Source organism: Platichthys flesus, chromosome 9, assembly GCF_949316205.1.
Source record: "Platichthys flesus chromosome 9, fPlaFle2.1, whole genome shotgun sequence".
NCBI lineage: Eukaryota > Metazoa > Chordata > Actinopteri > Pleuronectiformes > Pleuronectidae > Platichthys > Platichthys flesus.
The window spans coordinates 4196532-4211967 of NC_084953.1; the positions used below are offsets into that span (position 1 = coordinate 4196532).

The window sequence follows — 15436 nt, forward strand, 5'->3', positions numbered from 1 at the left end:
TGGGTCGTGCTACAACGACACGCTGGTGTTGGATTGGTCGGTAGCTGAAGGAGCATTGATGTACGTGGTGACGGCGTCGGGAGACCTGGGATACCACACGTCCTTCCAAACCAATGAGACAATGATAGAGGCTGAGCTGCCCTGCGGACAACTGTTTACCTTCACCGTGAAAGCCCAGGATGATCGATGTGACAGCGCCGCGAGTCTGCCTGAAGACTTCAAGACAGGTACACGTCTCGTTCACCTTTTTGTGTCTGTGTGGATCAGTCGGTGGGTTCGCGATGACTCAACAGGTCGCTTTCTCCTCAGGCCCCTGCGTCCCTCAGCACGTGCAGAGCCTCGCCCGCTGTGAGGACAGTCTGGGCTCGGTCAACTGGGCCCCGAGCGACGGAGCAGAGTCCTACTTGGCCATCGCGACAGCAGAGGACGACCATACACACATGTGTGTCACAAACACCAGCAGCTGCACCTGGGACGACTTGCACTGTGGGGAGACGTACACTGTTCATGTCATCGCCAACGACTTCATGTGCAGCAGCCTGCCAAGCAACAGCACTTCAATCCGGATGGGTAAACAGGATTTTGAATCGTACAAGTCAAGAAATCCTATTTAATACTATTTCCTGACATTTTATAAATCAAATGATGTATTGATGATGTATCAATAATGAGAACAATTGTATTTGCCGCTAAACTAAACTTTGTCTTTGTGTACGTAGCACCATGTATACCCCAGAACTTGGAATCGTCTCTGAACTGCTCGATGAGGGTAAATACTTATATTTTAATCAAAGCTTTAAGGCATCATCAAACTGAGCCTTTTGTTATTGTTTTCATTGAGAGACCCCTCGTTGCCAAAGCTACATTGTTTGAGTGTATGTCACGTATCTAAATTAGAATCTAATCTGTTTCTCAGGTGGGATCTCTCACCTGGAATGCCAGTGAAAGTGCCGAGTTCTACATCGTGACTGCAAAGAACGCCAATGGCCACAAAGTGCAGCTCAGCACCAACGACACCTGGACTTTCTTCTCCGAGTTCCTGTGCGGCCAGGAGTACTTCCTGTCTGTAGAGGCGGTAGACTCTGAGTGCAGGAGCCAACCCAGTCTGCCCTCAGTGCTCAAGTCAGGTAGATTCTTATTTCATACCCTGAAAAACTCAACTGCAACGCGTCCAAGCTGGACCGCACCACTCAACCTAATCAACTGGCCTTGCTTGGCTCCAGCTTCTCGAAGGATAAGTGCTGTTTTCACCCAGTCTCTTCTCCCTCTCTACCTCAGAGCCCTGCCCCCCCACCGGCATCTCCAGCTTAATGAACTGTGTCTCTAACATCGCTGTGGTGTCGTGGGTCGGTTCAGCTGGGGCAGAGTTCTACACCGCCACGGTAAGGCCGGAAGATGACCAGTCAATTGCCTGCTGGTCCGACAACACGCATTGCGGCATGCCCAACCTCGTCTGTGGTCAGAACTACACAGTCACCGTCGTCGCCTCCAACCAGGATTGCCACTCTGACCCCAGTGAGGCCGACATCCTGCAGTCAGGTGCGTTACAGACAGTGAAGATGGGTTGTTATGTAACTAGTTACAGAAGATGACTATTTTATTCTCCATACTGCATGATCCTTCTCCTTCATTCTTTTCTTTCTAGTTGTGGATGTTTTGATTTCACCGCTCCTTGTCTGTTGCCAAACCAATAAACTGGCAGTCATTTAAACTTTATAATCCCAAACGTCAAGTCAATGTCCTCGGCTCCTACTAAAGGAACTGATAGTCACAAGAGGATAAAATGATCTCTCTCCTCTCTCCAGTGCCTTGCATTCCTGCTGACGTGCATGTGGCGATGGACTGCTCCAAAAATGAAGCTGTGGTGTCGTGGAGTGCCAGCCAGGGGGCTCTGTTTTACGTTGTGGCGGCTCACAGCAAACAGGGACACTTGTCCACCTGCGAGACGGCAGGTCTGACGTGCACCCTGACCAACCTGACGTGTGGACAGACCTACTTGGTCCAGATATCGGCGCAAGATCATATCTGCTCGAGTTTGCCCAGTCCAGTTACAGAGCTCAAATCAGGTAAAACAGGTGGAATCATAATTATTTATTTGTCTCATATGTCACTGCCTTGTCCAAGTCTGATTCACACACCCTCCATTTCTCACCTCCCTCACTCAGCTCCCTGCACACCCAGCATTGGCTCAGTGGTTCTGGACTGCTTTACCAACTCGGCCCTCCTGGACTGGGCCTTCGCTCAGGGTGCCGTGGAGTACACCGCAACAGCCCGGTCCTCCAGGGGCCACAATTCCACCTGCAACACCAACTTCACCAACTGTGAGCTGCAGAACCTGCAGTGCGGTCAGACCTATACTGTGATTGTTGTTGCCTCCAATGAGAACTGCAGCAGCCCCCCAAGCTCCAGGCTGCAGGTGGAATCAGGTGAGGTCTACAAATACAGCAATATTTTATTAATTGATTAGAGTTTTCAGGCATGGATCATTAACACTGATGATATTGATACTATATCATTTACAGATTACAGAACCTGGATATGGTGCTGCCATACTATGTTTTTGCATCAGAGTTCTTTTAGATGACATTACAAAAACGAATTTAAAGTGTACTCTGTCCATGTCCCATCCATACCCTATACTGCCGTCAGCCACCAGGTGCGAATAGAGACGCTTTGGCTTCACCTAAACTGTCATAACATCCATTTTTATTAAAAAGTCATTGGCTGAAACTGACCTGCTGCTCATTTTAAAAGATCTGGGTATTTGTAGGTCTGTAGCATGAATGAAGCAACAACCTTTCTCTGAAGTCTAAATATTCTGTAAGCCCACAACTACCCGCTGACAATAAATCACAAATAACCAATCATGAATTTTCCTTCTCTGTGCCAGTGCCTTGTCCTCCTGAAGGAGTTGTGGCTGTACTGAACTGCTCCTCCGACACCGCCCAGGTTGACTGGCAGCCCAGCATGGGGGCCGATTCCTACATCGTCCAAGCCTTCTCCCTGCAAGGTCACGAATCCGGCTGCGAGACGCCCACACAGTCCTGCATCCTCCCAGACCTGTTGTGTGGCTACACCTACAACATCACTGTGTTTGCTGATAACAGCGTTTGCAACGTGTCGAGTGGCATCACACAGATGAAAGCAGGTGGGCACAAGTAAACTGTTTGGGTTCTCATGATACGCATGATAGAAAGCTGTGTAACAGATTTAAAGCCATGTTTTCTTTAATTGCAGCCTTGACCAATATAATAATCGACTTGTTGGCTCAGGATCTTTGTGATTTTACGTACTACTCACCGTTTATATGCCTGAATTTAATTTGAGCAAAATAGCCGTTTTCTCTATATTGAACCACTATCGACCCTGAGAAACAATGTAAGACTCACACTTCTCTCTGTGTCTGTTCAGTGCCCTGTGTACCACAGCAGGTGGAAGCCGCCGTGGCTTGTGAGTCCGGTGGCGTGGCCGTCTCTTGGGAGCCGAGCAAAGGAGCGTCATCATACACCACAGTGGCCCAGGGCAGCGGTGGCTATGAATCAACGTGCAACAGCAGCGTGACAACGTGTCTGTTCAGCGACCTCCTGTGTGGCCTCAACTACTCCATCAGTGTCAGTGCTTCGGATGAGACCTGCTCCAGTGCCACAAGCTCTGATGTGGAGATAAACACATGTAAAATCAATCAATATTATTTATCGTCAATTTATCTGTAATAAACAGCTGCTGCAGGTTATATTTGAACTTTATTGATACCTTTATATAATCCTAACTTTCTGTCTATCTGCAGTGCCGTGCGTACCACAGGGAGTAACAGCGAAGACGGTCTGCAGTAATGACACAGGCGTGGTGTCGTGGGAGGAAGAAGAGGGCGTGTCCTCCTACAGGGTGCAAGCCTTCGGGCCCGACGGTCACAGGACTGAGTGCAACAGCACGGAGACCAGTTGTGAGCTGCCCGGCCTGCATTGTGGTCAGCTCTACAACCTGACACTGACGGCTCAGGACGGAGAGTGTGACAACAGTGTGGCTCACCTCAACCTGCAGTCAGGTAGATATAAAGCATAACGTTTTTCAGTTTGATAGGAGTGCTGTTGTTTGAGGATTTTTTCATTTATCTGATATTGTTGGTTAAACCTCAGCAGGAGTAATTCTATGTATATCAATTTCATTGACTCCCATTTGAGATATAATGTCTAACTCAACAACTTGGCCTCTAACCCTTTCTCTCCATTAGTGCCTTGCACACCCACTAATGTCAAGGCCTCTCTGCTGTGCCATTCAAACTCTGCTGCGGTGACATGGGAGCGAGCCAGTGGAGCACTGTCCTATCTGGCAGTGGCCATCACCGCAGACGGAAGTCACCAGACTAAGTGTAACAACACCATGACTCACTGTGATCTGGACGACCTGCAGTGTGGACAAACCTACAACGTGAGCGTGTTCGCCCGGGACGAGTCTTGTTCAAGCGTGGAGAGCAACAGGTCTTACGTGCGGACAGGTACTGAACCTTATTATTGGTTATTTATAAGTGCTTTCCTCTAGTTTCCTGTTTAAAATGTCTGTCTGTTCTTTCTCTGTCTCCCCCTCAGCACCGTGTGCACCACAGAACGTGACCGTTAATGAACAATGTGCTGAAGGAGCCATGACCGTGTCTTGGTCTCCCAACCCCGATGCCCAGTACTTCCATGTGGCGGCAGTGAGCAACACTGGGGCGAGACTCTACTGTAACTCCAGCAGCACTACCTGCACCATGAACAATCTACCGTGTGGACAACACTACAGCGTCACCGTGCTGTCTGTAAGAGACGACTGTGAGAGCCAGCCAAGCGCTGTGGTCAACACTTCCTCAGGTAAACTTCACACAGTCAGATGTACCCAATATACCCAGTGTGTGCATTGTATTTAAGCTCTGTACAAAATATACTGTATATTGTCTACATCAGGTTCAATAAGATACAAAAACATTTTACTCAATAGAAAAGATCTCTAACTCAGTGTTTAGTGTCTTTGCTTCATCGGAGAGCATCAGACTCCCCACCAGCAGCACTAGAAGATACACTGTCCTGTAAAACATCCGCACAAATATTTACCATCTGTGGCCGGCAGGCAGAATTCAGCCTAAACCTAGTGCCACTTTTACTGTGCAAGTTAATACAAGTTTAAACGTGCACTTCTCAGCAGGCAGTGGTCAGAGTAACAATGTGTGTGTAAGAGTGTACGACCCACGAGTGATCAGCTCTAAAAGTTACTCATCATTAACACAAACTCATACAGACACACACACAGATACACACAAACACATTTCAGAATGTGCCGGTGCGCAGGGCAGAAATTATACATCTTCATATGTCATGATATCATCTTGAACACACTCTTCTGCCCCAGATTCTATTAAAATTGTGCAAGTGTTTGTTGTAATATATATAAATAGTCGTTAAATATGTAATTGTTACAGTTCTCAATCTACATGCTCATGATTTGCCGTATCACCCTCCACAGCTCCATGTATGCCTGGCAACCCTAAGAGCCATCTGGACTGCATATCGAACTCAGCCTGGGTGACTTGGGATGACGCGGACGGAGCCCTCAGCTATTTTGTTTACGCTGAAGAGATGAACGGACACAACTCCACCTGCAGGACCACCTCCCCTCCCTGCGAGGTGCCAGATCTGAAATGTGGGACGCGCTACACCCTCCACCTCCAAGCCGAGAACAAGCACTGCCACAGCAATCACAGCGCCACCTTTGAGCTAGTGACAGGTGATTACAATTTCTACAATTTTACCACATGATTCCATTAATCAACCATTTGCTAAAAACATGGGGAGCACAAACCTTGGTACAGACCCTCATGGTTTGTGACCCCGTAAAATTAAGCAGTGTGTATTCAAACTGTGACTTTAAATGCTAAATAGCTCTGTCTGTTGTATTTGAATAATTGTTAGTGGTAACAACTAAAATATGAATTACCTTTTGTCGTGTAAAACTTTTTATTTTCTTCCTTTCGTTCCAAAAAATCTTCTTGTGATCTCTAAATTTGTATTTGTTGCTGATCTTCTATAATATAGGATTTTAGCTGAGCTTTGAACATTAAAATAACTGTTGTCAAAGACTTCAAATCCTCCATTTGCTCACTGGATGACAGTCGCACTATTGGATTTCAAGTAATATAGTTTGATCTACTTGCTGATTTGCAAAGGTTTGGTAAAAAATAACTTTCTAGTGTAATATGTTGAATTGTCATGTGGCCCCTCCTTTAGGTCCTTGTTCTCTGGCGTCCATCAGTGTAGAGACAGAATGCAACAACGACACCATCCTGGTCGGTTGGGAGAACACACTGAACTCAACCCTGTACGTGGTGACCGCTGAGGGTCACGACCAATCCCTCATTTCCTGCAACAGCTCCTCTGATTCTTGTGAACTGGAGGATGTCCGCTGTGGGATGCACTACAGCATCATAGTATCAGCTTCCTCTAACAGGTGCAGCAGCCTCAGGAGTCCTCCAAAGAAGATTCAAACAGGTAACAACCTCACACATTTCCTCCGCTTCATACACATGAATGAATCTTTTGATCGAAACTCATTCAACACCGTCCCCTCTAGCACCCTGTGCTCCAGACAACGTGACAGTGGTTCAGTCATGTGAGGAGAGTGGGGTGACAGTGACGTGGGGACACTCCCCCGTGGCCACATCCTACCAGCTAACAGCCTCAGGAAGTGATGGAGACGTGGTCAACTGCAGCACCTCGGGGAACAACTGCACCCTGGCTGATCTGCACTGCGGTCAGTTGTACAACTTGAGCATCACAGCCAGTGGAGACAACTGCACCAGCCTCCCCAGCACCTCCTCCTTTAGATCAGGTAGAGATATGTTCACCTTCGCCAATGAGTTCATGTTTTTGTTAAGGATTACATAATAACTACTGAACCTGTTTTTTTGACACGTGGTAGAAGGGCGAGGTACAGGCCAAAGAACAGCACATGAATATGTTCTACTCGTCTCAATCTCTTTCACGGTTTTCTGGATGTTTCGTTCCCTGTTTGAATCGGATTCCTCTGTCTTTCCTCCCAGTGCCCTGTCAGCCCTCTGGTCTCACGGTGGTCATCGATTGTGAGACCAACTCTGCTGTCCTGTCCTGGGACGCCTCTGAGGGCGCTGTGGATTACTATGGCTGTGCTCAACCTCAGGATGGAGACGCACTCTACTGCAACAGCACTGCTCTCTCCTGCACCTTCGACGGCCTGAAATGTGGAGAAATTTACAACTTCTCAGTTGAAGCGTCTGACGGCTTCTGCAACAGCTCTTTCAGTTCACCTCTCACGGAGGGAGCAGGTAAATGTTAAAGCTAAAAAATAGAAACAATTTTCAGAACGTTTATTTGACTAGTCCTATTTATTTCCACAAAAATAATTCTTGAAACTGTATTTTAGCACAAACCAATAAGACTTCTGTTTATTTAATAATCAGAAATAATCAGTCTCAGTCTTCTGTTTGTCTCTTCCCTGTCCTTTCAAATGGTACACTTAACATCCTGGTTCACAACACCTGAAGAACAAGAGCTAAACGATGTAACTGGGCTCATTCTGTGAGTAACCATCTCTTTCCTCCTCAGTTCCGTGTCCTCCGACCGCTCTGAATGTCCGGATGCAGAAGATCGACCAGTACCACTGGGCAAGGACGACCTGGGACAGCGTCAACTGCTCTGATGTCGAGTATCTGGCAGAGATCTCTGGTCGAATCAAAGACGACCCACAGGCTCTGATGGGGGTCTCTTCTTACTGGCTCCCCAGGAGATACTTTGAGTTCCCGATGCCTTGCAGCACAGCTTATAACCTGACAGTGCGCGCCAGAAACTCAGCTGGGGCCAGCACACCTTCCGCTGCCTATGCTGGAGTCACAGGTAACTGTGCTCACTGTGCAGTTATATAGTGTTTATAGTGACCTTTACATGTTCTTACTACTTCACAGTGAAAGTCAACTAGTGTTTCACCAGTTAAATGCAATTTCATATGAAGCTGCAGCAGTATTTACTCATTTATTTTTAAGTTCAAAGTTTGCCTTGGCGGTAACATTCAGTTCGTAAAATGACAAATGCAATGGTGTCATCATTCAGCCTTTACCTTGTTCTGCTATATTGTTAATTCTACTTTGAGTTTAACACTTATTCACACAGAAACTCACTCATAATACATTTGTTAACAGGATTCTTACTGTTTCCGTCCCAGTCCCCTGTCCTCCACAGAATGTGAAATACAACGGCAACGCCCAGTCTGCTGTTCTGTCCTGGGACGCGTCACTGTTTGCCTCCATGTACACTGTCTACAACACATCGGGAGGAGGGCGCGTCGAGCTGTGCAGCACCGCGACCCTCTCCTGCTCGCTGACGGACTTCAATTCCAGCGCCACTGAAGTGACGGCGAGCAACGCTAAGGGAGAGAGCAACCCCAACGGAGTCATCACAGGTCAGACGCAGCTCAAATACATCCCTGTCATTTCATTCAGTCAGTTCTTACAGGAGATTACACCCAGTCACCAAAGTTACATAGAGCAACAACAGACGGGTAAGGAAACATTCTCCCTTTTACAAATCAGGGAACCATCAAACCCATTTTGAAGCTGCTATTGAAAGGTCGAAAAGATGCATAGTGTTGTTTTCAGATGGGGATGGAAATGAAATTGATACCAATACAAAGCATCAGTATTTGAACGGCCCTCAATGATGGAAATCACTGATTAACAGCTACAGTTCTCCCACCACTGCAACATTTAAACAATATTCTATTTAACTTCCACTTCCTTCCTTCCTCCTTTTATAACGAGCGTTTCTCATCTTCCTCAGGTCCAGTTGGATCTCGCAGAAGAAGACATGTGCGGGAAACTCACAACAATGGTAACTACACGTTGTGTCCTGACTCGCTCTTGTCTGCTATTCAACGACTATTCATTTATCGCCCATCTCTCTCTCTCCCTCTCAGATCTTGAATCTCCGAAGGTGCTGAAGGTTTCAGTAAGTGGACTTTCTGTTTATGTGAAGTGGACGACGGTGAAGAATGCGACCAACTACAAACTCAAAATTCAGGACCAGAGTGAGAAGTCAGTGGATGTGAGAACCGTGGAAGGTGATTTTTACCAAGAGACTGATCTCAAGCCCCGCAACACCTACTGCTTCCAGGTTGCTGCCAAAACAAATTCCACCCAAACCCCCTACTCCGCCCGACACTGCAGAACCACCGGGGCCTCCAAATGAAACGGCGCGGATCAATCTACATATACACTGGACTCAGCAGAAACACCACAACACTGGTGACACTGCATGTTTGTCTTGTCTGTTCTGTAGCATCCATAACAGATGTGTAACCAATCAATCTCTGAGAACTTTAAGGGGAGAAGTGTAAAAAATAAAGTAATTACAGCTGAATAACAGAATTCTTCTCTCTGGGCTTCGTCTTACATGTCTCAAATAAATTATGATCAAACCTGAGGAGTACCTTTTAGATTTGAATGCTTACGAATCTTTGTTAGCAATAGCTTGTATTCATTCTCATAATTGTGGCCGGTATCATAGCTGTCTAACAACGTATTGCAGAAATTATATATTTATCAAAAATGGTTTTATTATTAGATTCTCTTGATGATTGTGCAACTAACAGAAGGTAGTGGCAACAGATAATTTATCCAGCAATGTTTTTAAAACCATGCAGTATATTTTATTTCAAGATGTCAGTATCATTAAAACACCCCTCTGTAAAAACATCAGTGGTGAATTCTTTCATTTTTTTTTAAACTTTGTGTGTGACTGTGTTTAATCTGTCCAGGGCGACAAATACTGACTATTTTCATTGTTGCTGAAAATCTCAGTGAATTGTTACACAAATGAGGAATAGTCCAAAAGATGAACAAACATCAGTGTGATTAAAAACGGCATAAAATCACTTATAACACACATATTCAGTGTTTCTGAGATGAAGCAGGAGGCTTGATATCAAGGACACTTTAATGGGTAGTTTTCTCTCTAATATCTGGGTTATTTCTGGAGGTTTGAGTTATGATTTTTTCAGAAGAACTTCTTATCAACACTTTCACCTATCTGTGCTCTATGGAAAATATTTTTACAATTAAGCACCAATACTCAAACCCTTCAGTAATGTACTGTATTGGTCACTGGTGTTTGCTCATCAGAAACTCAAGTATTGGTACTAAACTTTGATTCAAAATTAAAATGAATAAGTAAAAAAACTGAAAACCACATAGGCCTCACTGAGCCTTCACTGAGAGACATTTGGCCATTCTATATATTTGAAACATTTGGGATAAAATACAAATAAACCAAACCATTTACTTCACTGGCATTTAAGCTGAGCTATCCTTAACAATAATAATAATAATAATAACAACAGAAACAACCACAATAATAAACTTAATGACAGTAATTGTATAAATAATAATAAGGATAATAATAACGGTGACAACAAAAATCCTTAATAATAATAACAACAATAAAAAAAACAATAATAATCATAATAACAGTAATTGTATAAATAATAATAAAGATAATAATAACGGTGATAAAAAATATGAATAAAGCTGATATTAATAATTTTAATACAAATATCAAATGCAGATCTGGGTTTTCCTGAGATATTGCGTTCACAAGGCAACAAAATTAGTTTTGCGAGGTCGCAGTGACCTTTACCTTTGACCTCTGACCATCAAACTTTTATCAGTTCATCCACAAGTCCAAGTGAACGATAACACGAAAAAGGTCAGATGTTCCCTGGTGACAATTTTGAGATTTCGTGTTCACAAGGCTAGAGACAGAAAACACACCTGGGACATTTCTAAAAGCGACGTCACTGGGGGGGTGGACGGTGGATAACAGCGCCCTCCACCGGCCGGAGGACCTGCGGTGCTCAGCTCCGGGGTCAGTTGGAAGTGAAGATGGAGCCGCTGTTCCACCCGCCGCTTCACCGGCAGAGGCACCAGTTCGTCGTCGACTTCGTGAAGAGAAACAAACCTCGGAAGGTTTTTCAGACATTTTTTAACAAACAACCGCTTTTTAATGTATAAACACGTTAGCATCGAAGCTAACGTCAGAGCTAACTTTCTCTCCCAGCTAGCTAACGTCATCACCTGAGCTAGCTAACTTGGTGACAGCATTTGGTTCAGTTGCTCCTTCAACCTGGTTTTAACTGTAAAGTGTGTTGGTTCCTCTGGTTGGTTTCATCTTGTCCTGGTCCCCAGGTGCTCGACCTGGGCTGCTGCGAGTGTAGCCTCCTGAAAAGACTCAAGTTTCACCGGGAAGTGCACCTCCTGGTCGGCTTGGACATCGACGGGACCAAAGTCAAGAAGAAGATGTGAGTCCCGTTTGTAGATAAAACGTGTGATTCATTGTGTGTCGTGGCTGAAGTAAGAGTTGTGTACTTGTGGAGTTAATACGTGTAGTATCTCATGGAGGTGGTTACTTTCTCTAAGATTTAACAGTGTATAACTACAAGTAACCGTTTTGCTGAATTATGTGTTTACACCTACAGTTTTATGCTCAAATAAATGATGTTGTCGACTTGTTTAAGTGTGGACAAGAAAACAAACATCCATGTTGTCAATAGATGAGAAAATGTGACGTTTCTGTTTATTATGAATCTAAAAAAAAAGGTAATGAAATATAATTAAATGAGGCGCAACAGGTAAAACACAGGGTTCCTACTGTCATAAAAAACCTGGAAAAGTCATGGAATTACAAAATGTTTACTTCCAGGCCTGGAAACTGCTTTAAAAAAAAAAATCCCCAAAGTTTTGGAGAAGTCATGGAAATTTGTTATATTCATATTTTCGTGTCTTTCATTTATGCAGAGTTTTAAATAATTCATATGCTTTAAAAGCAATGCGCTCAAAATATAGGCAGGTATACGCTCTCATACTTATTGAAAAGTTCGGTAGGGAAGCAGGCGGGATAATGCACCATGCCAGGGAAGTGTAGATTTAACTGTGCTTGGCTGCAAATGGAAAAGTACATGCCATGGGTTACAACAGACAAAGACCTCAAACTGTTGTCTCATTCATTTGTGTCATTTAAGGTATACTGTATGCTTTGAAATTCTGATTGTTAGCTTTAATACTAAATTGTCACTTTTTCATGTATACACCGAGATTTCACAAAATGTTGGGTCATGGAAATTTGGTTTAAAGTTTTGAAAAGTAGCCGCAGCCTGATGATCTGCTTGTATCTTCTGTCAGGCACGAGTTAGCTCCTCTATCCACCGACTACCTGCAGCCGAGTTACGATCAGCTGTGTGTGGAACTGTACGAGGGCTCGGTCACAGAAAGAGACGCTCGCCTCAGAGGATTTGATCTGGTGACCAGTATAGAGCTGTAGGTTCCTGTTCAGGTGCTTCGACATTTAACCTTCTGTCATCCATCAGTATTAATGGTCATTGTTCTTCTATTTTCGTATTTTAAAAACTTTCCTCTGTGTCTCACTTTCTCTCTGGTGATTTCACCTTTCTGGTGTTGTCTCTCCGGATGTCTCCAGCATTGAGCACCTCACGCTTGCTGACGTGAAGCGGTTCTCTGAGGTCGTGTTTGGTTACATGACCCCGGCGGCCGCCATCATCAGCACCCCGAACTGTGAGTACAACCCCCTCCTCCCCGGACTGAGAGGCTTCAGGCACAGTGACCACAAGTTTGAGTGGAGCAGAGCAGAGTTTAAATCCTGGTACAGAACGCTCTTTGACTTTTGTAATGAACTGAACACCTATCCATGCTGTTAAATCTCTTACTCAATGATAATGACCAATCATCATTCTCAGGGCCCTGAAGGTGTGTTCGGAGTTTGGTTATGAGGTGGAGTTCACTGGGGTCGGACAGCCAGCGTCAGGATACCAGGAGAGTGTCGGCTTCTGCTCTCAGATCGGGGTCTTTCGCCGACTCGAGCGAGGAGTTGACCGCAACACGTTGGGTGGTGCGGATGCAGAGGAGGTTTATTCCTACAAACTTGTGAGTATATTGAATGTGTTGGACCTCCTGCTGGCTCAGCTGTTGACGTGGCTCCTTTCTCTCTCTCACATTACATTCGATTCTCCTGACCATCTGATCCTGTGATGTGAGAGAGAGATGTGTGGATGAGCTGTGAGAATGCAAGAGTTGTGTTTATCTCAATTTCCATGTAAATTGTAACATCTCGGGTCAAATTGTAACACAATTCGTGAGTTTTTTTCACAGCAATTAACGCCAATTTTTAAAGCTTTACTGACCTCTACTGGTAACCCCTGTGAACTACAGCAAAGGTCTGGACACCCATACCTCAACCAAACCAAGACTTCCCGCTATCGTAATAATAGTAAACAAGGCCTGCAGATTAACTCGCAATGATCTCAGTCTCTTAGGTGAGATGTTTTTACCTGATCCACTAGATGTGATATTTGTGGTTTATATGTTTCTGTGTCAGCTGTGCAGCATAAACTATCCCAGCCTCTGTGACAACAACATCTTGCGGAGGGTTCTGGTGAGCGAGGTTCTGTTTGGGGCAGAAAAACTGAAGAGTAGATGGATGGAGAAGAAGAGTTGTGAGGGGAACGCCTCATATGCACCGATTGAGACGGAGGACGGAGTAGAGAAGCACACAGGTGAATATACAGTGTGCTTAGTACAGGTGCTTTTTGATCGACTTGATGCCTCCACAAAATACATATTTGTTCTCTCTCTTTTTCAAACCTCACACCTACAGCCTGCAGAGAGGAGATGAGGAATGTCGTATCGCAGTGTGAGAGAGGAGCGTCAGAGGATCAGGAGGAAGAGGATGAAGGAGTATGTTGGACACATTTCCAAAGCCCACAAGATTCCTGCACATCACGCAGGTGTGTTTCTGTAAAGAAGGTTAGGTGGTTGTCATGCTGACTCAGAAGTTTGTGGTAAACAGATCATGACCAGGACCTGGACAGAATTCACACCATAATGTTTTCAGTTCTTTCACGGGTCGTGGTCCACCTCCCCACAGAGTTTAAAGGAAATCTGTGAAGTAGTTATCTAGTAATCCGGCAACAAGACAAACAAACAGCAGTGAAAACAACCTCGCCAGCTCCTGCACTATATTTGATTACAGAGCTTTGTGTTGGATCAAAGCATCAAATCTCAGCATCACAATAAGGACACAGTTCTTTAATGTATTGGATCGTTGACGTTGTGCATTAAAATGTGCATCACATTGGCCTCAGTGACAGATTCACATCCCTATTGTTTTTTCTCTCCTGTGGCAGGTGTGTGTCTGTCCCTCTGGATGTGCTGTGGTCCTGCTGTCCCAGAGTCAGCACCCTGAGTGGAAGTCTGGGTAATCTCAGACGTCTGCTGATGGACGAGCCCGATGTGGAACTGAGCCAGGATGGCGATGCTGTGCTTGTAACTTGCCATGAACAAGGTACTGTGGTCATTTGATCCATTTAGTTTGATCCTTTCTGAACGTGTAAAACGTTAACAGAAGGGAATGAATGTATTAACTAAGACGTGTTATTACAGCAGATTGGTAAAATGTTCTACTGTTTAATCAGGAGCAATAATCGCTTTAAACAGAAGTTTATTGACATTTTTCATAATTACTGATATAGACTAATATGGTAATTTGTTTATATTTTATGATATATTGCATTTACATCAAATGTTTCTTTTTGTAATTCAAATTCTATATGTTTGGCTGTATTTGTGTTTTCTTTTAATTTACTAAACCAAAATTATGGTAAGACTGTAAAATATCAAGCCTCATTAACAGAAGCGTGGATCCGTGTTTCCTCGGTCCCTAAAAATCCATATCTGTCGGGTTTTAGTGAACGAGACAGAATGTGAACTTTGTTTGCTCTACAGAAAAGTCCACAAGGCAACTTCAACCCATATAAAATGCAGTAGTAAGGTTTGTCCAGCAGATGTCACTATTTTAACTGCACATTACGTCCAAAGTGGTTTCATAAAACTTTCCACAACTAACACAGCTCTTAGAAAAACAAAGCATCATCAGCTGACTTTGCTCTGTGACACCTGAATGATTCTGTGGTTGTGACGCTGCTCTTTCATTTGTGTTTTTAAGACCTTGACGAAGAGGAGGCTCAGGACGATCTGGAGGACAGCGGGTACGAACAGGCCAGCAGGCACCACGCTGCTGCTGCAGAGCAAGAGGATGAGTGGGAGGCAAGTGTTTGACCTGGAGGACGCAGCTTTTGTGTCCAGGACAAAGTTGGTATCTTGTTCAGTTTCAACAAGGCTTATTGAGACTGCGGCTTTTTGTTTGGAGTATGCTCCAGTTGCTAAAGAAAGAATATTTAATTTGGCCTTTAAAAATAAATGTATTGAGTGAAAAGCAACTTAAACCAACCAAATGTAATAATCACAATAAAACTGTGATTAGATGTTATTATTGTGAATGATGTGAGCTTAACGAAGTAGAACTCCACACCC

At 44.4% G+C, this 15436-nt stretch overlaps 1 protein-coding gene across 1 annotated transcript; it reads left to right on the forward strand.

Moving 5' to 3' along the window:
- The first annotated feature begins 10890 nt into the window (after positions 1-10890).
- henmt1 (HEN methyltransferase 1) lies at positions 10891-15354 on the forward strand. The gene is made up of 9 exons (XM_062396041.1): positions 10891-11020; positions 11240-11352; positions 12233-12367; positions 12528-12710; positions 12805-12991; positions 13443-13620; positions 13722-13851; positions 14251-14408; positions 15069-15354. Exons 1-9 carry the CDS (start codon positions 10937-10939, stop codon positions 15179-15181), a joined length of 1281 nt encoding a protein of 426 aa, XP_062252025.1. The 5' UTR covers positions 10891-10936; the 3' UTR covers positions 15182-15354.
- The last annotated feature ends 82 nt before the right edge of the window (positions 15355-15436 follow it).